This window comes from Triticum urartu, chromosome 1 (assembly GCF_003073215.2).
Source record: "Triticum urartu cultivar G1812 chromosome 1, Tu2.1, whole genome shotgun sequence".
NCBI lineage: Eukaryota > Viridiplantae > Streptophyta > Magnoliopsida > Poales > Poaceae > Triticum > Triticum urartu.
This window is the reverse complement of record NC_053022.1, coordinates 509,162,311-509,188,577: the sequence shown is the minus strand read 5'-3', so window position 1 is coordinate 509,188,577 and position 26,267 is coordinate 509,162,311. Positions and strand designations below refer to the sequence as shown.

General features: G+C 45.8%; 2 protein-coding genes across 2 annotated transcripts; one reads left to right on the top strand and one right to left on the bottom strand.

Annotated features, from left to right (window-relative positions):
* Nucleotides 1-4,817: 4,817 nt before the first annotated feature.
* LOC125523481 (traB domain-containing protein-like) lies at nucleotides 4,818-8,989 on the top strand. Its single transcript, XM_048688519.1, has 9 exons — nucleotides 4,818-5,359; nucleotides 5,792-5,839; nucleotides 5,997-6,056; nucleotides 6,807-6,893; nucleotides 6,977-7,081; nucleotides 7,939-8,052; nucleotides 8,249-8,349; nucleotides 8,452-8,563; nucleotides 8,706-8,989. Exons 1-9 carry the CDS (start codon nucleotides 4,940-4,942, stop codon nucleotides 8,826-8,828), a joined length of 1,170 nt encoding a protein of 389 aa, XP_048544476.1. The 5' UTR covers nucleotides 4,818-4,939; the 3' UTR covers nucleotides 8,829-8,989.
* Nucleotides 8,990-9,402: 413 nt separating this feature from the next.
* LOC125523492 (peroxidase 1-like) lies at nucleotides 9,403-11,079 on the bottom strand. Its single transcript, XM_048688527.1, has 3 exons — nucleotides 10,447-11,079; nucleotides 10,202-10,367; nucleotides 9,403-10,082 (listed from the first exon to the last, which is right to left on the bottom strand). The coding sequence occupies exons 1-3, from the start codon at nucleotides 10,867-10,869 to the stop codon at nucleotides 9,658-9,660; spliced, it is 1,014 nt and encodes a 337-aa protein (XP_048544484.1). The 5' UTR covers nucleotides 10,870-11,079; the 3' UTR covers nucleotides 9,403-9,657.
* Nucleotides 11,080-26,267: the final 15,188 nt, after the last annotated feature.

Genomic DNA, 26,267 nt, shown 5'->3' with positions numbered 1-26,267 from the left:
AGTTGTCTAATACTATAGCTTTAATTAGTACACTTTTATAATACTTAGCTAGCATCGTCAACAACATATAAAATTTTGCTAAATAATACATGTTTGCTATGCAGTTTAAATGTATATTACTAAAATTTTGCTTCTCCTAAATTTAGATTGTATTATTAAAAAAATTGAATTAATTTTTAAAATTGTATTAACTCTAAGTTATAAATATATATTTCTCCGTGTGTGTGTGTGTGTGTGTCTGTGTGTTCGTATATAATAATATCATTAAATATCACGATAGAGATTTGTAAAGCATAAAATCTAAGAGAAATATTGATAGTGGTTTCTAGTCTATTATTAGGTATAAACTTCTAGATTATGCCAAATGTGTCTTGCTACTTGGGTTTCTTAATAAAATTGGCAACATGTGGATGATTTGTATTTGTACTTCAAATAACATAGTTATTGTAATCATTGAAGAACATAATAAATTGCAGACTCTATTTTTGCACAAATATGATTTGATATTTGATAAGCTCATCTAGAGTGTGACTAGTTTAATTTGGTGTATACCAAACCTTCCTAGTTTATAAAATAAGAAGTTGTGCATTGATTTGATATAGAAATCTAGTTAACATATATTTCACTATGACATGCATGATGTGTAAATTTGCTCCTAGAATTAAGATAGGCTTGAGATTTCAATGATGCTCACATAAAAAATAATAGTTGAAACACAAAGAGAGTGTCGCAAAATATGTCACTTACACATTTAAGTCTAACCCTCTTCTTATGCATAGGCATTTTATAGGAAAATAAATTATCAAGACAAGCAATATCTAGCATATGCAAATATAAAGAATGAAACATTAATAAATTTAACACAAAGAGAGGTAATTTAGTGACATGAAGATATATATTATTAGTATGTGGTGTGAATTTGCTCCCTGAAAATTGGATCTTCTTAGGCATTCAAAAATAAGCTTTCAGACATAATGTATAACTAGAAATTGACGCGTGCCTTTGTCGCACCGTTTTATTGTTTTCCGGTTTTAGGGAGCTTTTCTTTCATACTAAATCTCATTCAATAATGACGGGAATGCTTGCAACCTCGCATTACATAAAAAAAATCAATGATACAACCACATCAACAACACATTTTCTTAGAACCAATTCTGAAATTTCCTTTGGTATATTGGATGCACCAGGTTCAGCAACTCAAACATCAACTAATTCAATCTTTGGCATTATCATCAAAAGGTAATAGCTCATAAACTCCCATAATAGCAGTTCCATACCTCTAGGAATGGAAAATTTCATGTCTCATCAGAAAAGAAATCAACAGAAAATACTAAAATTAAAATTTGAAAATGATGATAGCAAATGTGTGAATACCAATGTAGGCATTGGCCTAGAAGCCCCAATAAATCTTACCATAGAAAAATAGTTTCACTGCTTGCGTGGATATAAATCACCACAATAAAAAAGGTTTTGTCTCTTGGCTCATAAAGGAAATCAACAGATAATCTTGAAGCTGAATTTGGACTTGCACTTACTGTAGGTCTGGACTGCTTTTGTAGTACTAATGGGAAGATAAATAGAAATAAAAAAGAACTGATGAAGACAAATACCGTTCTTCCAACAATGGGATGCAACTGTGCAGGGTGACAGATCAAGCAAGCAACGAGAAAAAGCGAGTCAGCTAGGTGTTGCGGCGGTCGTACCACGCCTGCTGCTTCGCCGGAGACGACGAACCTGGAGCTCGAGGGACCGCCACCTCAGAGGTAGTGGAGGATACGGCCCCGCGTCTTCATGATCGCGGGAGGCAGCTCCTCCTTGATGGCGCGACAGTGGCGGTGGGACAGCGAGGCAGGCCCGTCATTGTGGGCGTACATGCGGCGCGGGGGCGAGGCCGGCTCGTCCTTGACCTGGGTATGATCTGTACGCCGCAGTTGGGTGGGGGAGACGATGGCTCGTCCTTGACGCGACATCCGATCTGGACGCCGCGGTTGTTGGAAATATGCCCTAGAGGCAATAATAAATTGATTATTATTATATTTCCTTGTTCATGATAATCGTTTATTATCTATGCTATAATTGTATTGATAGGAAACTCAGATACATGTGTGGATACATAGACAACACCATGTCCCTAGTGAGCCTCTAGTTGACTAGCTCGTTGATCAATAGATGGTTATGGTTTCCTAACCATGGACATTGGATGTTGTTGATAACGGGATCACATCATTAGGAGAATGATGTGATGGACAAGACCCAATCCTAAGCCTAGCACTAGATCATGTAGTTCGTATGCTAAAGCTTTTCTAATGTCAAGTATCATTTCCTTAGACCATGAGATTGTGCAACTCCCGGATACCGTAGGAGTGCTTTGGGTGTACCAAACGTCACAACGTAACTGGGTGACTATAAAGGTGCACTACAGGTATCTCTGAAAGTGTCTGTTGGGTTGGCACGAATCGAGACTGGGATTTGTCACTCCGTGTAAACGGAGAGGTATCTCTGGGCCCACTCGGTAGGACATCATCATAATGTGCACAATGTGATCAAGGAGTTGATCACGGGATGATGTGTTACGGAACGAGTAAAGAGACTTGCCGGTAACGAGATTGAACAAGGTATCAGAATACCGACGATCGAATCTCGGGCAAGTATCGTACCGCTAGACAAAGGGAATTGTATACGGGATTGATTAAGTCCTTGACATCGTGGTTCATCCGATGAGATCATCGTGGAACATGTGGGAGCCAACATGGGTATCCAGATCCCGCTGTTGGTTATTGACCGGAGAACGTCTCGGTCATGTCTGCATGTCTCCCGAACCCGTAGGGTCTACACACTTAAGGTTCGATGACGCTAGGGTTATAAAGGAAGCTTGTATGTGGTTACCGAATGTTGTTCGGAGTCCCGGATGAGATCCCGGACGTCACGAGGAGTTCCGGAATGGTCCGGAGGTAAAGATTTATATATGGGAAGTCCTGTTTTGGTCACCGGAAAAGTTTCGGGGTTTATCGGTAATGTACCGGGACCACCGGGAGGGTCCCGGGGGTCCACCAAGTGGGGCCACCAACCCCGGAGGCTTGCGTGGGCTAAGAGTGGTGAGGGACCAGCCCCTTAGTGGGCTGGTGCGCCTCCCACAAGGGCCCATGGCGCCTAAGAGGTGGAAAGGGGGCAAACCCTAAGGGATATGGGCCTTAAGGCCCATATTGGTGCGCCTCCCTCTCCTCTCCCCCTCTTGGCCGCCACCCTTGATCCCCATCTAGGGCTGCCGCCCCCCTAGGGGGTGGGAACCCTAGAGGGGGCGCAGCCCCTCCCCTTCCCTATATATATGAGGCCTAGGGCTGCCCATAACACACGCGATTCGATCTCTCGTTGGTGCAGCCCTGCATCTCTCTCTCCCTCCTCTTCTGTGGTGCTTGGCGAAGCCCTGCAGGATAGCCGCGCTCCTCCATCACCACCACGCCGTTGTGCTGCTGCTGGATGGAGTCTTCCTCAACCTCTCCCTCTCTCCTTGCTGGATCAAGGCGTGGGAGACGTCACCGGGCTGCACGTGTGTTGAACGCGGAGGTGCCGTGCGTTTGGCACTTGGTCATCGGTGATTTGAATCACGACGAGTACGACTCCATCAACCCCGTTCACTTGAACGCTTCCGCTTAGCGATCTACAAGGGTATGTAGATGCACTCTCCTTCCCCTCGTTGCTAGTCTCTCCATAGATAGATCTTGGTGACACGTAGGAAAATTTTGAATTTCTGCTACGTTCCCCAACAGCGGTAGCGCTGGGGCGGGGACGACGTCGACTCGTTCTTGACCCGCCGAAGAGGGGACACCGGCTCACACTTTATGGGCTATTACGGTGGGGACGACGGCTCCTCCTTGACGTGCACCGACGATGGTGGCGACGGGCCCATGTGACGGAGCGAATGCTCCGTCATTAACTCGATCTGACGAACGAACTCCGATAGGAGGCGAGGCCTCTGCTGCGGCGTCTGGTCCTCCTCGTCGCCAGAGAAGATGTCGATCACCTCCTTGCTGGAGGAAATGGGCGTCGTCGATGCCGATGGGCCCGGAGAGCAAGGACGGCAGCACCAAGAATCACCAGATGAAGAACTCCCAGTGTCTCCTGCCTCCTAGCATGGAGAACCAAGACTTCGGCATCACTATTGGGCTCGAAGAAGAGGAATGGCTCGGAAACGGTGGCGGGGAGGGGAAGGAGGACGGTGCTTGGGAAGCGAGCGTGCGACTTTATGCGTTGTCGGTGCACGACTTAAATAGCTGCGGCTAGGCGAGACGAGGCTAGGTCGGCGTACGACTTCAATGCAGCGCAGCAGCCGGAGTTGGTTTCTCGGGACGCGTCGTCTGCATCAAAGCGGCGACGCCCGAGAAGTCTCGTCCGTCAGCACCGTCCTCTTGTCCAGTCAAATCACGAGCATCAATGTCGGGCGTTGCATGGTCCGGGCCGACAAGAATGAGGCGCGACAAGCGACATGACCGTTCGATGGAAAGCATAGGAGGGACTGGCGAGGGTTCGTGATAGGCCAAGGCAGTCTGGTGCATGCATGTCAGAGATCCGGATGTCCGCAGAGCCCCTTCACTTTGTCTTCGGTTTGCGAGAAAAAACTTGGCCTGACCCGAACCTATGCAAGCGGTTCCAGGTTCGGCGCTGGAGATGCCCTTATACGTCCACCAACAATAGAAAAATTTCACTGCATATGCAACCGCGCGCAGGGACGACAGATCAAGCAACCAACGAATAAAAGCGAGGCAGCGCGGCGCGGCCACGTCGGTGGTTCGAACGGCCGAGATCCCGCCCCCCACGTCTCTCAGAGAGATCCCAGCCGCTGCACCGACGGAGGCCACGTCACAGGCCGTCCCGTCCCGTCCCATCTCAATAGCCCCCGGCACGGCGAGCAATCCCACCCCAAACTGACGCCCTCCGGCGCATGATCCGCCCGCCCTGCCTCCTCCTCCACCGCGCCCCCTTCCTCCTCCGAACCCCGCCACCGCCTCGCACCCCGCCGCTCGCCGCCCGCCGAGCCCTAACCCCGACTCTTCGGAGCTTCGCGTCCCGCCGCCTCGCGCCGCTCTGCCTGCTGATGGATCCGGCCACGCCCTACTCCGATGCCGACGCCTACGCCTACGCCGAGTTCAACGGGGAGACTGGCGTGGACGACCCGGAGTTCGCGGACGCCGAGGCGGAAGCGGGGGGAGAGGACGCTGGTGATGAGATGCCCAGGGAACTGCCCGAGGAGCTCGCCAGAGGGGTGGTGTGCCTCGAGTGCCACACTTCGGCCGAGGCCGTGGCGGCCGGGGAAGGCGAGACCTGCCGCGTCTACGTCGTCGGCACCGCCCATGTCTCGCAGGTGAGCCTGCCCTGTCCTCCTGCCACGGATTTCGATTTTCGAGCGTCAATTGCAGGACCCTTGCGCGTTTCCTTCTGTTCTAATCCCTTGTTGGAGCGTCAAAACACCACTACTCGTGTACATTAGTTTCAGTTCGGGATAATTTTACTTTTCAAGGAAGAAAGTTTCATCGATCTAAGATTTAGAGTCCAAGCACAAAAGGTAGGGACGTCTGCCTGCATTGGCCCAGCAAGCAAGTTGCATTGCTTTTCTGCTTAGTACTACTTCTGTGTGGGCTACAGTGGGCTACAGCAAGGGCGGTAGTACTAAATCATAAGTACTGGTACCCCGGTGGTTTTGCTTTGAGTGTGCGGCATGTGCTAAAAAAGGCCGCGTCAGTCATCAGGACATTTGTAATTTCGAATGCTGACTTGACTGCTGATTTGATTGTAGGAATCATGTGATCAAGTCAAAGCCGTCATCAACTTTCTGAAGCCTCAGGTTTCTTCCTCTCTTTACTTATCATCAGTAATTTCAACAATTGGTGGATCATTTGGCAGGTTGGCTGCCAGTTTTGGAGTGTTTTCTTTTCTAATTGATATTGGAGATTTTCAACTAATTTGTTTGGAACACTTTCTTTTTTTTTTTGGAATTGTAGGCTGTTTTCTTGGAACTGTGTTCCAGCAGGGTTTCTATTCTGACACCACAAAACCTTCAGGTATGAAACAATTGACATGTGTAAAGTAGGAAATAAATGCTTATCCTATAATGATTGTTGGTCCATTACATTGAAGCTATTGTATTTGTGTGAATCACATTACCAGGAAGCACTATAAGAATTTTGAGTCCGTTCTGCTTTGATCTTTATCTATTTTATTCCCTCAAATGGTGAAGAAAGCCACTTAATATGGCGTTGGGGTTTACAAAATTAATCTCAATGAAGAACTATCTGTTGGATGTTGGATATCTCTAGTATAAAGTTGGTTAAGAAAACACGAGTGGAGTTCTCCCAAGAGATATCTCTAATAACAAGTTGATTGGATTGGATAACACAAGTGAAATTTGCTCCAGAAGACACTTGTGTAGAATTTGTTGGTTAAAACATATTTTGTTCATAATTTGACCTACTTGAGTTAATTGACAGGATGGGCTTCAAACTGTTGATATGGCATTGCATATTCTCATGGACACCAATCAAGCACTTCTAACAAAAACATATTTGTGGTGTATCTAAGTTAGGATTACATATCATTATAATGATGGATAGTTGTGCTTGTTCATGCATGAACAGTGGTTCTCTTGGTGTATAGGTTTTGCGGATCCTTCATCTAAGTGCATGTATTTAATCTTATAATATTACATCATCGAAATCAGACCATATAGATTGTATCATCTCCAGTTTGGCATGTTCCATTATAGAGTATCATTATTTCTTCTCGTTCATCATTCAATCTGATTTTGCCCACAGGTTCCTACCATGAATGAAATGATTGACATGTGGAAGAAGAAAAAGATGAACACCTTTGGGATTCTCTATAGCTGGTTTCTTGCAAAGGTATGCACTGATTTTATTGTACAGTCAGTACTAATTATGTAGTGTTCATGGTAGCTCATATGATGTTGATTTTGGCACCCAAGGTTGCTAGCCAGCTTGATGTATTACCTGGAGCTGAATTTCGAGTGGCATTTGAGGAAGCAATGACGTATGGTGGCAAAGTTATCCTTGGAGATCGCCCTGTCCAGGTACTGAACTTGGTGGTTGAATTTGGTTTTTCATTCAGAAGGGCACTGGACAGAACAAATTAAATTACATAAAATGATCTACACGGATAAGTTTTTCACTGAATATTGCAATTTGTTCTCACAAGGATAAATGTGGTCAACTTCTATTGTCGCTATTTTCTATGCATCTAATAGAATGACGGACAATTTATTCCAACAATTCAAATGAATCAAACATACATTGCTGATTCTTGCCCATTAATTTTTCCACCCATATTACTGATTACTCCCTCCGTTCCTAAATACTTGTCTTTCTAGGCATTTCAACAAGTGACTACATACGGAGCAAAATGAGTGAATCTACACTCTAAAATATGTCTACATACATCCGTATGTAGTAGTCATGTGAAATGTCTAGAAAGACAAATATTTAGGAACGGAGGGAGTAGATTTTAATTTTTAGAAAAACATACACATCTCATCAAAATCATCATCACATCTATCCGCTTGGATTGATTGAAAGGTGGTCAACACTGCTTGCTTGTTCTTATAACTTTAATTTCAATCTTCTTATGTGATGTGCCATAAAATGATGTGGTAGGTTATGGACATTGGATCCAAAAGGTTATATGCATCTAGTTGTCATGGTGTTGCGCTGTGGTAGGATCTTTAAGTGATTAAAGTTAGAGCATCACCGGGGGTTATCTTATGTTAATTCTTGTACCTCTTGACTGCTGCTATTGTTGGCATAATATTAGTTACATTCAGCATGTCATATTGGTCCTTTATTGAAATCTTGGTACTATGAGATAGGTCGCCAGTTAATTTTCATAAGCATTGAACTGATGCCATTTATGTTTTTCTTTTTTCTTTTGAAGATCACTCTGAGGAGAACTTGGGGGAAAATGTCATTGTGGCACAGAGCTAAATTTCTGTACTACATTGTTTTCCAGTCCTTATTTTTACCGAGCCCTGAAGATCTTAATAAAATGGTATGTTGTCTTAGGCAATACATTTGCCACAGGGAGCACTTATATCATCTTGCCTTCTTGATTCTCTAAATGCCCTCAGATCCACTATTGTGAGAGTTAATATACCATGATGTTACCTTTTTGGTTTTAGATGAAATGTACGAGAAATAATTACTTCACTGTATTTACATAGCAATGCAAATGCTTGTTTATTCAGTTAAAGGACATGGATGATGTTGACATGCTAACACTTGTCATTCAAGAGATGAGCAAGGCATTTCCTAGTCTGATGGAGACACTTCTCCATGAACGTGATATGTGAGTTCCTTCAAAATTACTTTACTTTTGTAAAGCATTTTGTGTTGCTTTTCTCAATGTTGCGATAATGGTTGTGCTTTAACTTCTTGAATTTCATTGTAGGTATATGTCTTCCAAATTATTGAAGGTAGCAAGGGAACATTCTTCAGTGGTGGCAGTTGTGGGAAAAGGGCATGTTTCTGGGATAAAGAAAAATTGGCAACAACCAATTGAGGTAAGAATTTTTTTTAAGAACATCATTTCGTGTGTTATGATTTTTATGAGCAAGAAATTCATTACTATTTAAGATTACTTTCCTTGGTCAGAGCAGATCTATTTTTCATAATGCTCATTTCAATTATCAAATTTCCGTGCAGGTACAACGTTTGATGGAATTACCTGTGCCTAGGAAAGGTGCTTCGAAGTTGAAAATTTTGGCGTCCATTGGAGCAGTAAGCGCAGTAGTAGCATCTGGAATCTATATATGGGGTAAAAAATAACAATGTATGCACCAATGTGCCAAGTGTTCTTTGTTCTTGTCATGTGTAGTCTCTAAAAAGCAAAGGGTGTTCAGTTCTCACTTACAGTTTTTCATTATATAATAGGTGTAATTTCTGGAATCGAAGTTGAACAAATGAAAGAGCAATTTCACTGCACTGTACACTGGATATGTCTCTTTCCAAAGCTTTCCTATTTTACTAGGGTAAAACCTGTTCATTGCTACAGAAAACTCTGCCGAAAACGTTCAAGTTGCATATTTAGAATAGGAAAACGATTTTGGCTTGCAAATTGTAGTGCATTTGTGCTGTTTTTTTTAGTGCATCACCAGTCATTGGATAGTAAAGTACTCCCTCTGTCCCGAAATGTATGACGTTTTTTTGATGGTAGTGCAAAAAAATGTCTTACATTTTGGGACCGAGGGAGTAGTATTTAGTTTCGGTTGTCTCGATAGAGAAGTTTGCTCACACAAGTTCGACTTGCATGATAAGTAGCTGACACGCTCTGTAGCTAAATTATTTTGTTATAACTGGCCAGGTTTGGTGACCGAATTGTGGTTGACCAAACAGAAACATGTGGTTGGTCAAACGACCAGATGTACTTAACAGATAAGTAGCTCCATGCAGTACAGTATAAGTATTAGTACGTGGACTATTTGTACAAGTTACAGGTGATGACCCCCTCAGCTAAAAAGCGTATGAAACTGCCTTGCATCTCTTTTGCATCTTCAGTTAATAATACTATTAGCATAAAGATCAGAGAACCCGATAAACCCCCGTACAAATCAACCAGTGTATGTGTATATGTGCAAATGCAGCCCTGAACCTAAGGCTAGTCAACAAAAACGCCGCAGGTGGCCCTGACCTCGCCGAGGCTGTCGAGGAGCACGTCGGTGCGGCCCATCTTGACCATGGCCGCCGCGAAGTCCTGGTAGTACTCGTCCGGCGACGACGCGTTGGCCATCCTCTCGACGTAGCCCCTGGTGGCGGCGTCGTGGAGGAGGCTGCCGTCGGACTGGAAGAGGCCCCCCGTGGCCAGCACGTGGCGGTAGTAGCTGAGGTCGAAGGTGAAGCCGCTGCCGGGGTCCATGGGCACCTTGGTCCTCCTGCCCCGGCCGCCGTGGCGGCGCGGGCAGAGCTTCCTCAGCTGCCTCGCGTACCCGGCGTCCAGCGACGGGTCCTGGTCCATGGCGCCCGTGAAGTTGTAGAGCCGCTTCCGGAACGCCTCGCAGTGGGAGGTCCCGATGCTGTGGCTCCCTGGAGGGGCAGGAAGGATGCCATTGTCAGTGCGGCGTGTGTTGGGCTGTTGCTGTCGTCCACGGACGCACGTACGCGTGAAGCGATGGAGTCATGGAGAGGAAAGGAGAGGTGCGTACCGAAGAGGACGACGATGTCCTTGGCGGTGAGCGACTTGACGCTGAAGAAGGTCTTGACGTCGACGATGTTGGAGTCCGGCGGCGCCAGGTCGTTCTCCGCGTACTCGGCCACCGTCACGTTGCCGTCCCGCCGCCCGGTCTCCACGCCGTACCACGGCCCCTTGCTCTGCAAAGTAAGCACGAGAGCCGGTGAAAAAGATGCCCAATTAAATCAACTTGTCGTCGTGGTCTCTGCAGCTACTCACCAGGTAGACGGCGTCCCTGGCGGCCATGGCGATGATGTCGGCGCAGGAGACGGTGAGCGGGCAGAGCGTCTCGAGCCTGGCCTTGATCCGCTCGATGGCGTCGTAGCCGCGCATGCTCCGGTTCGGGGTGGCGTCCCGCTCCGCCGTGCCCCGGCGGGACCTGAGCATGATGGAGCCGTCGCAGCCCTGGACGAAGCAGTCGTGGTAGTGCATCCGGAGCAGCGAGGGCGCCAGCGTGGGGTCCTCGTGCAGGATGGCGTGCATCTCCGCGAACACCACCCCCTCCGCGATCGGGCACGTCGCATTGTAGAACCCCACCTGCAGCTCCGCCTCCGCCCGCGGCGACGCAGCCGCCAGGACGCCCACCACCGCCGCCGCCACCGCCAGGGCCAGGGCGAGCGGCGGCCGCCGCTCCCTGGACATGAAGAAAGCGCGAGGCGGTCGACGAGCAGACCGGAGAACGATCGAGGGTGGAAATGGGGGCGGGCTTGGGCGGAGCGGCGGCGCAGTGGAATGGTGGGCGATGGTGGGAGCACGGGGCAAAGGTCAAAGAGTGTGGTTGCGCCGTGCTTTTCCGACTGTAGTCCCGGGCCGGTGTGTGACGCGACGCGATGGATGGAGTAGGACGGACTCCGCCTCGAGGCTTTGCTTTGAGTGGAGGGGTTGGTTGGTTGCTTGGTGGGTGAGGGGGGGCGCGCGTCGGCCGGGCTCGGATGCTCTCGTCGGGTCGGGCGCGACTGATTCGCTCAGCGGTGTCGGCTCCATGGACGGGCGCGTGCTCGTCTTGTCGCCATGGGGGAAGCGGTCGTATACTCGTATCTCGGGGACTCGCAGTCAGACTAGGCGTCAGTTAGAACGTGTCGACGTATAATGTGCTGTCTAGCCTTTTCCATTAAATCGGTTTTTTAATTGCATTGATTAGAGCATGCACTTTTACAGAATGTGCTCAATCCCGCAAAAAAAAGAAAGAGCTGGAAATATGCTCAAGCCCAAGGCCGATCCTACAGGGATCAGCCGGCCGATCTGGCGTGGACAGGTGGCCTGCTTAACCACGCATGTCTCTGTCCCTCGGCAACAACGGTGACCGCCAAGATAACTTGCCCAAGCGCGTGGCGCGGCCGAAGATGTGTTGCAATTTTTGCAACATACGCAGAAAATTATATGAAGTGGAGATGTTGCAATTTTTGCAACAGTTTGTCTAATTCACATCTAGTTGTTTTTGTTAAGATGTCATATTTAAGCTCTCATAAATAACGCAGCAAAAAAAACTGGGACAAAAACAAAATAGACCATAAACATAATGAATATCAGGTTAGATGTGACATAATTATGTCACATTTAGATGTATCCTAAACAGTTTTTGTAATAAGAGTCTTGTCTCAGAACACTAGAAAAGGTTGTGCAACATGGGTTTTATTGCAGGAAATTAAAAAAAAGAAGATTTTACAACAAAGGTCTTATTGCAGAAAATTAGAAAAAAATAATATTTTGCAACAAAGACCTTGTTGCAAGACGAACGATATAAATAGATAGCTCGTACTCCCTCCGTCTGGAAATAGTTGTCATCAAAATGAATAAAAGGGGATGTATCTAGATGTATTTTAGTTCTAGATACATCCCTCTTTATCCATTTTGATGACAAGTATTTTCGGACGGAGGGAGTATCAATGAATTGGACGATTTGCGAAACGGCGGATTAAAAGATCCGCCATCCGTCGACCGATACGTAGTACGCCCTAATCCTATATGCCGTAGGCTGGCGTCATATAGTCTCTTCCTTGAAGCTAGCCTCCAGACTGGCCGGCCTTTATGGCTATTTTCTTCCGACAGTTCCCTTTTTAGGTTTTTGTGTGTGTGTAGTTTCTATGTTTCGGTTTTCTTTTTTCTTTTTCAGATCTCGGGTTTTCTTCCATTTTAATTTATTTTTGGACATTTCTTTTCTATTTAGATTTTAAAATATAATGTGAACGTTTTTTTTCAAATACGCGCTAAACTTTTTCATATATGAAGTACATTTTTAGTTACAAACTGAATATTTTTGGTATATAGATTTAGCAATTTTTGATATATGATGAACATTGTTTTAATGCACACTAAACCTTTTTTTAGTATGAGATGATTCTTTAATACATACTAAGCCTTTTTATATAGCACACAATTAACAATTTATAATACATATATCTCTTTAAAAAATATCCATTTCCTATAAAGAAATAGCTGGTTTTTTTTTGGTGAAAACCGACTAGAAAACCGAGAACAAAAACAAATTCAAAGCAGCTCGCGGGTAAAATGGGCCGGCGCATTTGGCTGGCCTTCAGGGAAGGATCTCCAAGTAGACAAGCTTTGCTACATCAACGGACGATTACGGGCTGGTTACGGGGTGAGGTTGAGTTGTCAAACTGTTATTGAATTAAAGGGGGAGGAAGGGCCTCACCCACCTGAAAATCAGGGAGGGCAAGATTAGTTAGTTGGAAGGGGTCCGTTGCAATCCCGTAATCAGTCCGTGCGTGTAGCATTTTTGCAAGTAGACTCAGGCAAATGCTATGTCTCGCTTACAGCGATACTAGCGTCCGTCTCGCTGAACCTTTGCTGCGCAGCGCGAATATGGGCCAGCATAATAGGGTGTTACTCGTTTCGTCCATTCATCGGCCTATAGCTGATGTGTTCGTTTTGGGTTTTTCCGTTTTCTTTTGTTTTTTTGTTTGGTTTTCATATTTCTTCTCTGTTTTCTTTTTTTTCATCGTTATACTTCAGTTTTTGTGTGTTTCATTTCATTTTTATTTGGTTTCTCTTTTGTTTCTTTCATGGTTTTCATTAGTTTCATTTTCTTTCTCATTTCCCATCTTTTACTCTTTGGTTTTTGTTTCTTTCTGGGTTTTCAATGTTTGTTTTGCTTTTCTTTTGAGTTTACCAATTTTTACTATTTTTATTCTTTTTGCATTTGCTTCTCTAGTTTTATTTTTCCTTTGTTTTCTTTGTTTCTTTTTCGATTTCATTTTTTTGCTTTTCTTGTTTATTTCTGTTTTTATTCTAGATTTTTCATATAGATCATGAATATTTTTCTAATACGTGCTTAACTTTTTTAAATACAAGTTTAATACTTTTTAATGCATGGTCAATATTTTTATATACACATTTTAATATTTTCAAATACAATATAATAATTTTTAATACATGATACATGTAATATTTGATATTCTTGCTGAACATACTTCGAATACTTGTTTAACATTTTTGTCAATGCTTTATTAACATTTCCTGAATACATGATCAACTCTGACAGTCCATTCACAACCGTCCCCAATCAGATCGTTTTCCTCTCGTGTCTTGGCGGCTGGAACCCTAGCCGCCGCCAGGAGGCCAATCTTCTAGCGCCGTCCTTTGGCGGCCCCCCTCCGCCGGCGACCTCAGTCGTCGGTGTTGAGAGGGGGTCGCCGGATCCACGCGCGTGGATCGTCTTTACTCTCTCGTAGTCTAGGTTTTTAGGCTGTTCATAATCTTGGCTTCGGCGGCGACGATGACAACGCTGAATAAAGGTTCTTCAGATCCATCCTTGACGAGGCCATCGGTCCTATGGTTGGGGATGAAATTAGAAACCAGTCTGTTCAAGCAAGGATGGCGTAGCGGCGACGGCATCCTCGCGGTGGATTTGTGTCCTCGAGCTCCGCCGTTGCGACGACGTTTGCTCCAGTATCGGCGTGGAGCTTGGGAAGTAGTCCAGGAGCGGATGCAGATTGTGGTCTGCATCGACGATATCTGGAAGACGGAATGTCTACTGGGTTCGTGGTTCGTGGATGGCAGGTACGGTTTCCTCCTTCGGCGTCTTAGTCGTGGTGGGGTACCAGATCTGAAGTTCGATGACGTGTCCGGGGTGTTGCCCCTGTCTGATTCGTTCAACGGTAAGAGCTTCACTTTTGGTGAGCTACCTTGAAGGTCCGCAAAGCCGCATATCAGCGACGGAGCCACGTCGAGCTCGGCTGAGGAGGTGATTCGTCATTCTTTTATTTGGTGGCTGCTATGATGGTGCCGGAGGCAGGTGACGGGCGTTGGTGTCAAGCTCAGAGATGTTCTACTATCTTTTCAGTTTTGTCATGTCGGTCTTTACGTGACTTGTACTTTGCTCCATATAATATGAATGAGACACGTATTACCATGCAGAAAAAAAATACATGATCAACTCTTTTCACGCACATTGTATATTTTTCAGTATACATGGGAAACATTTTTTCTACTATTTTATGTAGATAGTTTTTTAAATATATTTATTTAGAATTTTTATGAAATTATTTTATGTATATTTTACTTAGAATAACTTTGAAATGGTTTGTTAACATTTTTTTCTATACCCATTTTAACATTTTCAAACGGTTGATTAACATTTTGTCAAATACAAGTTTGACATTTTTTTACTACATGATCAATATTTTTTCTATGCACATTTAACATTCCAAATGTTGATTAACATTTTTCAAGTACTTTTTTAACATTTGTTTTTCAAATGCTAATTTAATATTTTTTAAATACTTGATCAGCTTTTTTCACATGCATTGTATACCTTTTTATACATTTTCTGTATACATGCAAAACATTTTTTGTATACACATCTAACATTTTTCTAATGCTTGGTTAACATTTTTTAATGTTTTTATGTAAACTGTTTTTTGTAATATATTTATTTAGAATATTTGGATGTATAAACAAGTTTTTGTTAAATAAAAAAACATAAAAAATGAGGCCTTGCCTCCCACGCTCCTGGCCTGGCACATTTAGGGAGGTGCTTAATGCGAGAGCACGCTATGTCTCGCTATAAACGAGACATAACGCTGCCCGTTGCCGCACACAAGCGTCAAATAGGAGATTCCAAGCCCAAGCTCGAATTTAGTTTGTCTCCACCAAATTGGGCTACTTATGGGCTAGCCAAGCTCAACCCTAGTTCTAAACTTGTGTTCATGGGGATCGCTACAGTTCCATAGCCTATGCCTTTTTTAATAAGTAAAGAGTGGATTTTATTCACTCCAACGGAAACACTAAGAGGATACAAACACAATGCACATACGCATGACCTGTACATGAATAGAATGTATGTAGTCAGCATGAACAGACAAAGAATCAAGTTGGCAAGGAGCAAAGTCATACATGACCGAAGCTATGCGTAGGCATATGAGAAATAAAAAAACTCACAAGTACTTAAAACAACGATTGAAGAACTACAAGGTCGACCATCCACACCAATCATCTCTTGCCATCATAAGGACAATAGAAAATGTTCACCAATAACAAAGTCTCCGGGAAAGGAACGACGCTCAAGCGCCGCCATCGACGGACCCAACCACTAATGGCCAGATCCTGAGCTTTCAACCTAAAGATAGAGTCCAAGAAAATCTGAGCAATGCCTTCAACAAGGTAATGACTAAAAAACACCATCATTGGCAGGTATAATAAACTATAGTCAAACCTAGGATTTTCATCTTGGACCTTGAGACCAGGTACTTGAGAAACACCACCAAATTGAAGTCATCATGAGCCGTCGCCAACACTTTCCACGATCCCATCAGGTACATGCGTATCAAGATCTTGACATGAGATGCCCACTATGACGCCCGGATATTTAAGCTACAATAATTCCCTGTTAATGATGACATGTCACCGTGATTACTGTTGTTAACCTCACCATGATTCAATCCCGTTCGAAATCAAAAGTAAAAAACAAGTCAAATAGTAAAGATTTTCAAATATTAAAAGTAAATGTTCGGGAGGTGCCAAATACTGCATAGGTAATTATGGTGAAGAAATCACACTTTTATAAAATGCTTAAATAATCTAAAATGATTTAAAAAATAACAAAAACAACTAAGTAAATACCCTTTTCAATTAATAAAATTCTAAACTAATTTATTTCAAGGTAAAACTTTTATGGCAGTGGGTGGTTTTGACATTATTTTAGGAGTTGTTATCATATTTTACTACACTAAAAATAATGTGTATCTAAAATAAAAACATAAAATAAAAATAAGAAAATTAAGAGAAAGACAAAACAAAATAAAAATAGAAAGAGAAGGACACCCCCGGCCAACTGGGCCAACAGGCCCAGCTGGCCACCCACGCGGCCCAGCTAGCCCACCCCCGGCTGGATAACCCCATCCCCACAGCCCTAACCCTCACCGACACCCCACTGCCTCCCCCGATCCCCCCCACTCTCCCTGCCGTCCCTTTCCCCGATCTGGCTGCGCCCGCCCCTCTGATCCGCCCATTGCCGCCCCTACAACCCTCACCGACGATCTGCTCGCCTCACTGCCCGGCTTCGACTGGCGCCGGGCTCCCCCGTCCCCCTGGCCAAGCTGTTGCCATGCCCCGGTGCCGCCCTCTACCTCCGCCAAGCCGCGCCGCCCCGACGACCTCGACGACAAGCTGCCGGTGATCCTAGCCGCTTGACCTTCCTCTCCAAGTCGCCGCTACTCCCAGCGGCCTTGGCGAACGCTCCCACGCCCGAGGACCACCGCCCCCACCCCGCATCTCCTCCAACGACGCCGCACCGAGCTCCTCCGCCCCGACCACCGTCACTGCTGCCCCGACGTCGATGAGCTGCCCCTGAGCTCTGGGGTGAGCCCCCATCCTTTCCCCTCTTTTTCCCCGTCGTTTGCCCCTGTGGCCATTGGATCCGAGCTCGCCCGGAACGCCCGCCGGCTCACCTTGTCGCCAGCCTTGATTCCGGCCACCCCGGGACGAACCGCCACCACCACTTGACGTTCCTCGTCACGCCGGTCCTGTTGCACCCAAGCGCACGCGAAACCGTGTCCTATGCACGATTTTCGGCGAGCTCCCGAGCCACGCCGCCGTCCCCTGTACTCACCGCCGGGCACGAACGCACGCTCGCACGTTTAAACTAGCAGTTGAACCACTAACGCGTGGGCTGATATCGCTTGAAGCTACGTTGATATTTATCCAAAGAGGAAGGGAGGATGCAGTACATCCGCGGTAGGTATTTCCCTTAGATATGAAACCAAGGTTATCGAATCAATAAGAGAACCAATCAACACAGCATAAACAGCCCTTGCACAGAGATAACAAATCCTCGCAACCGACGTGTTAAAGGGGTTGTTAATCCCTTTCGGGGTACGACGCCTCAAGATAGGCAAACAAACGTGAGATAAATTTATAGTAGATTGATAGATCGAAAGCCAAATAAAATAAATAAGTGAAAAATTGCAGCAAAATATTTTTGGCTTTTTGGTTTAGTAGATCTGAAAATAAAAGCAAATAAAAAGTAGATCGCAAAGGCAAATATATGAGAAAGAAGACTCGAGGGCCGTAGGTTTCACTAGTGGTTTCTCTCGAGAAAAATAGCAAACGGTGGGTAACCAAATTATTGTTGGGCAATTGGTAGAACCTCAAATAATTATGATGATATCCAGACAATGATCATTATATATGCATCATGTCCAAGATTAGTAGACCGACTTCTGCCTGCATCTACTACTATTACTCCACACATCGACCGCCACTACTGCAGGATGCTGCTAATGCGACACTACGATCAGAGACCCTTCGAGAAACTGTGTGCGGTGCCATAATCGCAAACGGTGTTGTATGAAAACCGTCAAAAGATGAAAATGTTTGCGATGGAGGATGCATCAAATATGGTTTAGATTTTAGTTGCGTGTGCGATCCAGGGCATACGGTTCAGTCCAATGAACTGTTTGAGATGAGGCGGAACAAAAGAAACGGGCAGCCTGATGAAGGCGTGTGTGATATAGAGCATACGGTTCACTCGGATGAACTTTTTGTGATTAGGCAATACAAAAGAAACGGGTAACCAGATGAAGGTGTGTGCGATATACAACATACGGTTCACTCGGATGAACTATTTATGATTAGGCAACACAAAAGAAACGGTCAGTCAGATCAAGGTGTGTGTGATTGAGGGCATACGCTTCAGAAGGATTAACCGTTTACGATTAGACAACAGAACAGAAACGGGTAAGCCAGATTAAAGTGTCTGCGATTGATGGCATACACTTTAGATGGATGAACTGTTTGCGATTAGTCACAACGAACTGAAACAGTTAGATAGATTAACGTGTGTGCGTTAGAAGGGCACACCCATTCTAATTAAAAGACGTGCGCTGACATTGCCTATTGCGGTGCACCCTATGATGCAAAAACCACGTACGCGGCCGAGAAGGCGTACGTGCCCACGTTACGCCTTCCAGGAATAGTGCCGCACTTATAACTGTCAGTAAATTTTGAGCATGCGTCCCGTCACATTCCAAATTGCAAACCTGCTCACACCGATCAAAACCTAAACGGTTTCCCACGTAGGAGCATATTACTATGCGGTTATAAATATTACTACTCCAAGATGACTGCACATTCCTCCTCAACTCCTCATCCACAAAAAGTCAAAAACAAACAAGTCATTCATCATCGTTCCCTTGCGTTCGCCATGGCCAGCGTGAGTTTTGGGTCGAGAGATTGCGACCAGGGAGAGGCGAGCCTGAAAGCGGGAGCACGAGAGATGTCCTGCCTCGCCGCGATATCAGCCAACATGTCCCGCCGCACGGCCTTAGTAGCAGAGAGGTCCCGCTGCGCCGCCGAAGCAGCACGGAGAACCCGCCGCGCCGTCGATGCAGCAGACTGGTCCGGCCGCGCCGCGGAAGCAGAAAAGATGTCCCGCTGCACCGCGAATGCAGCAGAGATGTCCTCCCATGTCGCGGCGCCCTGGGAAAATGCCTCGCGGGCAGGCGAGGACTCTTACAGGAGCATGCGTGCCCTCGTCCATAGGCAGATGGATCAGATCTCCAGGTGGGCAAGGTTGCAGGATGACCTGCAAGCCTCGTTTGAACAGTCTACCGACGTCATCCGGCAACTAAATGAGAGCAATGTGAAGCTCCGGGCCGAGCGCGACCTGCTGAGGGTGAAGATTGTCGGAAGTGCGGAGTACCAGGAGCAGACCACTGCCTTGTTGAAGAGGACCAGCGTCATCGTCGAGAAACTTATGGACGAGAATAACAAGCCGCGCATCGAGCGCAGAAAGCTGGTGGAGGAATCCGTGGATGCTCTCAAGCAGCATCTTGAGGATAAGAAAGAGCTCGTTGCCACTCGCCGCGGAGACTAGTTCCCGCGGCCTGCAGCAACACATCAAGAAAGTAGAGATCAGTGAGCCAGATCTTTGTCTTCCTTCTTCTTTTTCCCTCGTGTATTTCGGGCGTTGCCGCATGTGGCTTTTTTAATTATGTTTCTAAATATGTAAGACAATTATTATCCAATGTCATCGTCTTTGTATTCATCATGTTTGCTATAAGTCGTAGTCGATACTATATAGGTTCGTCGGATCTTACATCCTTGCAAAACTTTCTTTTCAGATTTTCATTTTCTCTCTTAAATCTCAGTCCAGTGAGACATAGCCATGCCGTAGAACAGGTGCTCGGGCACCATTACTGGAGATGTTGGGAGGGAGGTGTGCGGCGGGTAGCGGTCAAAGGGCTCTCCTCCCGATGAGCACGTGCATGGGTCTGATCGCACGCCTCCCGTACTCAAATAGCTACCCCGCATGGCACCTCCTAGCCAATAAAAAAGGGACGCGTGGCCGCACGTAATTGGTAAGTCGAACGCCCACAGTTTCAATAATACTTGTGTTTCCGATTTGTAACGTGACAACACTTGTTCCAAAATGACTTTGTTGATTGTTAATGTGTGGGCCTTCGCAAATCGGACAGAAAAATTACCACAACATGTTGATGCCAAGTCATGAGACCATGCCAAGTTTCATGATTTTCAGGCGTGTTTCGAAATTACAGGAATTAAAAAACCAAGTTTGACAATCTTTCTGGCCGAGCCACGATGCCCAGATGTTTGAATTTCACTCCCATCTCTTGCATGGGACCTTAAAATTCACTCAAGGACACACATGTGATTTTTCAAACGACTTTGGTGCACTAGAGCATGTGCTTGTAGTTCAAAATTGAATTATGCACATTAAATGCCTAGAAACTCAATTAATGTATAAAAAGGGCGAAACGAGTCCAGAATAATTCCAAAATTTAGCACGGTACTTCTATTTGGTCTAATCTGGATGTGTAAAAAAATAAGGCAGGAGAAGGCAGTGTACGTATGTCGTTTCGCACACAGACGTGACACGTTCCCTATCGAAACCATGAGTCTTCTTGAGGGAAGCTCCGGTTTGCAAGAAGCTTACACCAAAGCTTGTCCCAATTCGGCCAAAGAAATCACCACAGCATGTTGGTGCCATGTCATGACACCATGCCAAGTTTCATGATTTTCAGGCGTGTTTTGGAATTGCAGGAATTAAAAAACCAAGTTCCTCAATCTTTCCGGCCGAGCCACGATGCCTAGATGTTTGAATTTCACTCCAATCTCTTGCATGTGACATAGAAATTTACCCAAGGACACACATGTGATTTTTCAAACAACTTTGTGCACTGGAGCCTGTGCTTGTAGTTCAAATTTGAATTATGCACATTAAATACCCAGAAACTCAATTAATATATAAAAAGGCGAAACGAGCCCGGAATAATTCCAAAATTTAGCACGGTACTTCTATTTGGTCTAATCTGGATGTGCAAAAAAATATAAGGCGGGAGAATGCAGTGTATGTATGTCGTTTCGCACACGAAGGTGACACGTTCCCTCTCAGAACCACGAGCCTTCTTGAGAGAAGCTCCGGTTTGCAAAAAGCTTATACCAAAGCTTGTCCCAATTCGGCCAAAAAAATTACCGCAGCATGTTCGTGCCATGTCATGAGACCACGCCAAGTTTCATGCTTTTCAGGCATGTTTTGAAATTACAAGAATTAAAAAACAAGTTTCTCAATCTTTTCGGCTGAGCCACGACGCCCAGATGTTTGAATTTCACTCACATCTCTTGCATAGGACCTAGAAATTCACCCAAGGACACACATGTGATTTTTCAAACAACTATGGTGCACTGGAGCACGTGCTTGTATTTCAAATTTGAATTATGCACATAAAATGCCCAGAAAATTAATTAATGTATAAAAAAGCCAAACGAACACGGAATAATTCCAAAATTTAGCACAGTACTTCTATTTGGTATAATCTGCCCATGTAAAAAAATTAAGGCGGGAGAAGGCAGTGTACGTCTGTCGTTTCGCACACGGAGGTGACACGTTCCCTCTCAGAACCAGGAGCCTTCTTGAGGGAAGCTCCGGTTTGCAAGAAGCTTACACCAAAGCTTGTCCCAATTCGGCCAAAAAAGTTATTGCAGCATGTTGGTGCCATGTCATGACACCATGCCAAGTTTCATGATTTTCAGCCATGTTTTGGATTTACAGGAATTAAAAAACCAAGTTTCTCAATCATTCCGGCTGAGCCACGACATCCAGATGTTTGAATTTTATTCCTATTTCTTGCATGGGACCTATAAATTCATCCAAAGACACACATGTGATTTTTAAGCAAACTTTGGTGCATTGGAGCATGTGCTTGTAGTTAAAATTTGAATTATACACATTAAATGCCCAGAAACTCAATTAATGCATAAAAATGCCAAATGAACCCAGAATAATTCCAAATTTAAACACGACACTCATGTACTAGTTGCATGTTCATTGTACGTAAATGTTCTAGCATTTCAAATGTCATCCTTTCCCTCGTAACACCGTTTTGTCTTTCAAAACATAATGAAAAAATCAGGTATATCACAAACAGTTTACTAGAAAGAATCGTGTGAGATGCGATACAAAATATTTTGGCGCACCGTCTTGTCTGGCTTACGCAGGAAGCTTCGTCGTCTACAATCCACCGCCCCCACTTGAACCACACTTGTGCGCCAGTTTCTCGTGGCACCGAGCGATTTTTTTTGCCACCACGGAAATATCTATCTCCCCGCCCCCTCCCTCCTACCAAAAGCCACATTTCCCCTGTTCCTCCTTGCTTTCCAAGTTCAAACCTTCACTGATGCTTACTGGCAGCTCAGCCTCCTCGCCGGCGACCCTTCTTCTTGCAGCGCCGCCTCCTCGCCGGCTACCCTTCTTCTTGCAGCGCCGCCTCCTCACCGGCGACCCTTCTTCTTACATCACCACCTCCTCGCCGGCTACCCTTCTTCTTGCAGCGCCGCCTCCTCGCCGGCGACCCTTCTTCTTGCAGCGCCGCCTCCTCGCCGCCGACCCTTCTTCTTGTTGCACGGCCTCGTCGATATGTGTAACGGCCTCGATGCGGCTATATCTCCTACGTGTCGAAGCACGACTTAGAGGCATAACCGCATTGAAAGCAATGTCGCAAGTAAGGCAATCTTCACAACATCCCATGTAATATAGATAATAACGGGGAAGGTACATAGTTGGCTTACACTCGCCACGTCAATCAAAGTACATAAATAGCATTACATCATCCAATCACTCATGGCCCGACTACGGTGCCAAAATAAAAGATCAACCCAACATGTGACGCGGTCTCGATCGCCCCAACTGGGCACCACTACTGATCATCAGGGAAAGACACGTAGTAACGGCGTGAGTCCTCGTCGAACTCCCACTTGAGCTCAAGCGCGTCATCTGGAACGGAGTCATCAGGCCCTGCATCTGGTTTGGAAGTAATCTGTGAGCCACAGGGACTCAGCAATCTCGCACCCTCGCGATCAAGACTATTTAAGCTTATAGGTAAGGCAAGGTAAATATGTGGAGCTGCAGCAAGCGACTAGCATATATGGTGGCTACCCTATTCGCAAATGAGAGCGAGAAGAGAAGGCAATGCACGATCGAATAACTAGAGAACAACCTGCGGCAAGCATTACTCCAACACCGTGTTCGCTTCCCGGACTCCGCCGAGAAGAGACCATCACGGTAACTCACACAGTTGATTCATTTTAATTAAGTTTAGGTTCAAGTTATCTACAACCGAACATTAACAAATTCCCATCTGCCCATAACCGCGGGCACGGCTTTCGAAAGTTCAAATCCCTGCAGGGGGTCCCAACTTAGCCCATGACAAGCTCTCACGGTCAACGAAGCATATACCTTCTCCCGAGACATTCCGATCAGGCTCGGTATCCCGGTTCTACAAGACACTTCGACAAGTTAAAACAAATCCAGCAACACCGCCCGAATGTGCCGACAAATTACGATAGGAGCTGCACATATCTCGTTCTCAGGGCACACTCAGATGAGCCAGACGTCGGGTAGGCCAGCCCAGAGTTGCCCCTGGTAGCCCCGGACATCGCTCGGTTGGACCAACACTCAAAGGAGCACTGGCCCGGGGGGGGGGGGTTAAATAAGATGACCCTCGGGCCCCGGAAACCCAAGGGAAAAAGAGGCTAGGTGGCAAATGGTAAAACCAAGGTTGGGCATTGCTGGAACAGCTTTATTCAAGGCGAACTGTCAAGGGGTTCCCATTATTACCCAACCGCGTAAGGAACGCAAAATCCGAGAACATAACACCGATATGACGGAAACTAGGGCGGCAAGAGTGGAACAAAACACTAGACGAGAGGCCGAGCCTTCCACCCTTTACCAAGTATATAGATGCATTAAGATAACAAGATAATATAGTGATATCCCAACAAGTAAATAATGTTCCAACAAGGAACGGGCTCCAATCTTCACCTGCAACTAGCAACGCTATAAGAGGGGCTGAGCAAAGCGGTAACATAGCCAATCAACGGTTTGCTAGGACATGGTGGGTTAGAGGTTTGACATGGCAATTTGGGAGGCATGATAAGCAAGTGATAGGCATCATAGCATAGGCATAGCAAAAGAGCGAGCATCTAGCAAGGCAAAGATAGAAGTGATTTCGAGGGTATGATCATCTTGCCTGCAAAGTTGTCAGAGTTGACTGGATCCTCGAAAGCAAACTCAACGGGCTCCTTGTTAGCGAACTCGTCTCCTGGCTCTACCCAAACAAGACAAACAAGCAAAAAGGACACAATCAACCACGTGCAAACTCAAACAACATGATGTAAACATGGTATGCTATGTGGGATGCGATGTGTGATGCATATGCAAGATTTGACAAGGAATGAATGAACCTGGCCTCAACTTGGAAATCCAAGTGTGCCACTGGAAAGGTGAGATGATTTCGCTTGAAAACGATATAAAGAACGCCGGAATTGGAGACACGGTTTGGAAATGGCAAGCAATTCAAATATGGCACCGGTCTGCGATATACAGCAAGTAGCCATCTAAATGCAACAAGATGAACATGCTACAGCACTCAAACAAGGCAACAAAATACATGGCATGGATCCACTCATAAAGTTTAACAAAAGATGAACACTGAGCTACGGCCAATTCATCCATTAACAGGTTCAAACAAGCATGGCAAAAGTGCAATTGGTAAACAGATCTCAGACTTAGTGAAATTAACACTTGTCTGGAATTTCAGATCAGGTAGCACACTTTGGAGCATGAAAACTATATGCTACAGGGCCTGAACATGGCAAAGTAAAGCATGGCATGGAGCTACTCAAAGAGCTTAACAAAAGTTCCTTAGTGACCTTGAGCCAAAAGGGATCAGAAAATACAATTGCAAGCATGTGAACATGGCAAAAACTTAAACAGATCACGGACTTAGAGAAAAACTGGAGCATGCAAATCAGATATCAAGTAGGCATGTTTACGAGCTCGATGCACCCACTACAGAGCATGTCATGACAATCTAAGCATACACCCATCAAGAATACACATTATACAAGCTAGACATGGCAAAAACAACAACATAGCATGCACGGATCAATTACAACATCCTCGGCAAAATCGCTAACAAGTAGACAATCTGCCTAGATTCACGAAATAGCAAAAGTATACCTCGATTGACTCAAGCTAGGGTGCTCCATAATTGCAAAAAAAGACACGGATGCATAGAGCACTCCAAGATTAACAAATCATCATTACTGATCATCCTCAAAAGAGGCACGGATCACTAAGAAACAACATGAACATATGGCATATTGATAAAAACAGATCAAGGACTTAGTGGAATTGCTAAGTCCCTGAAATCAGCATTAACGAATGCTCCACTTTGCAAGCTTGTGCTAGTCACCACACACATCACAAAAATACATGGATGGCACCTCTGGAAAGATGACAAAGCATATAACAAAACATATGTAGAGCTCAGGGGCATATCATGCACACAATAATCATGGCAAAAATGACAAATAGCTATTTGGAGCAGCAGATCTGGCAATTATCTCAAATGGCACTCTTCCAACAGCATTTCAGGCATCAAGATGAGCTCAAATGAAAATGATGCAATGAGATGAAATGATGTACTCTCTGAGACGAATATTTTGATATGCTACACGCCCAAAACGGATCTACGGATGCAAAGATACGGCACAATGAACATAGCAAAATAATTAGGGTTAGGAATGAGAAAGTCAACCCCTAGGGTTTCCAGATCTAGATCGGATCTCGCCGGAGTTACTGTAGCTGGCGCGCGGACCGAGGTTCAACGTCGCCGGAGAGGACGCCGGTGGCCGGACTTCTCACCGGGGAGGGCGCCGGCGTGGAGGAGGAAGGCGCGGGGCGGCGCCGTGGTGCGGCAAGGTCGGCGGCGGCCGGCGCGGCACGGGCGCGCGTAGGCCGGCGCGGTGCGGCGCGGTGTCGGCGGCGGCCGACGATGGTGACTCGGCGGCGCGACGCGAGGTAGAGGATGAGGCGGCGCGGGGCGCGGGAGATCTGGGCCGCGGGGGCCTCCCGCGGGCTCGGGCGGGCCGGCGGCGAAGGGGGCGGCGGCGCGACACGTGGCGCGAGCGGGTTGGCGCGGAGGCAGCGGCAGACGCATCCGGCACCGTCCGGACGTGTCCGGTGGCGGCGGAGATGATTTTTTTAGGGTTTGGGGAAG

Coding starts and splice junctions, on each gene's coding strand:
- LOC125523492 (XM_048688527.1), bottom strand. CDS start 10,869: ATGTCCAGGGAGCGGCGGCCGCCGCTCGCCCTGGCCCTGGCGGTGGCG. Junction 10,368..10,446: donor CCAGGGACGCCGTCTACCTG/GTGAGTAGCTGC, acceptor CTTACTTTGCAG/AGCAAGGGGCCGTGGTACGG. Junction 10,083..10,201: donor GGACATCGTCGTCCTCTTCG/GTACGCACCTCT, acceptor CTGCCCCTCCAG/GGAGCCACAGCATCGGGACC.
- LOC125523481 (XM_048688519.1), top strand. CDS start 4,940: ATGATCCGCCCGCCCTGCCTCCTCCTCCACCGCGCCCCCTTCCTCCTC. Junction 5,360..5,791: donor GCACCGCCCATGTCTCGCAG/GTGAGCCTGCCC, acceptor ATTTGATTGTAG/GAATCATGTGATCAAGTCAA. Junction 7,082..7,938: donor TTGGAGATCGCCCTGTCCAG/GTACTGAACTTG, acceptor TTTCTTTTGAAG/ATCACTCTGAGGAGAACTTG.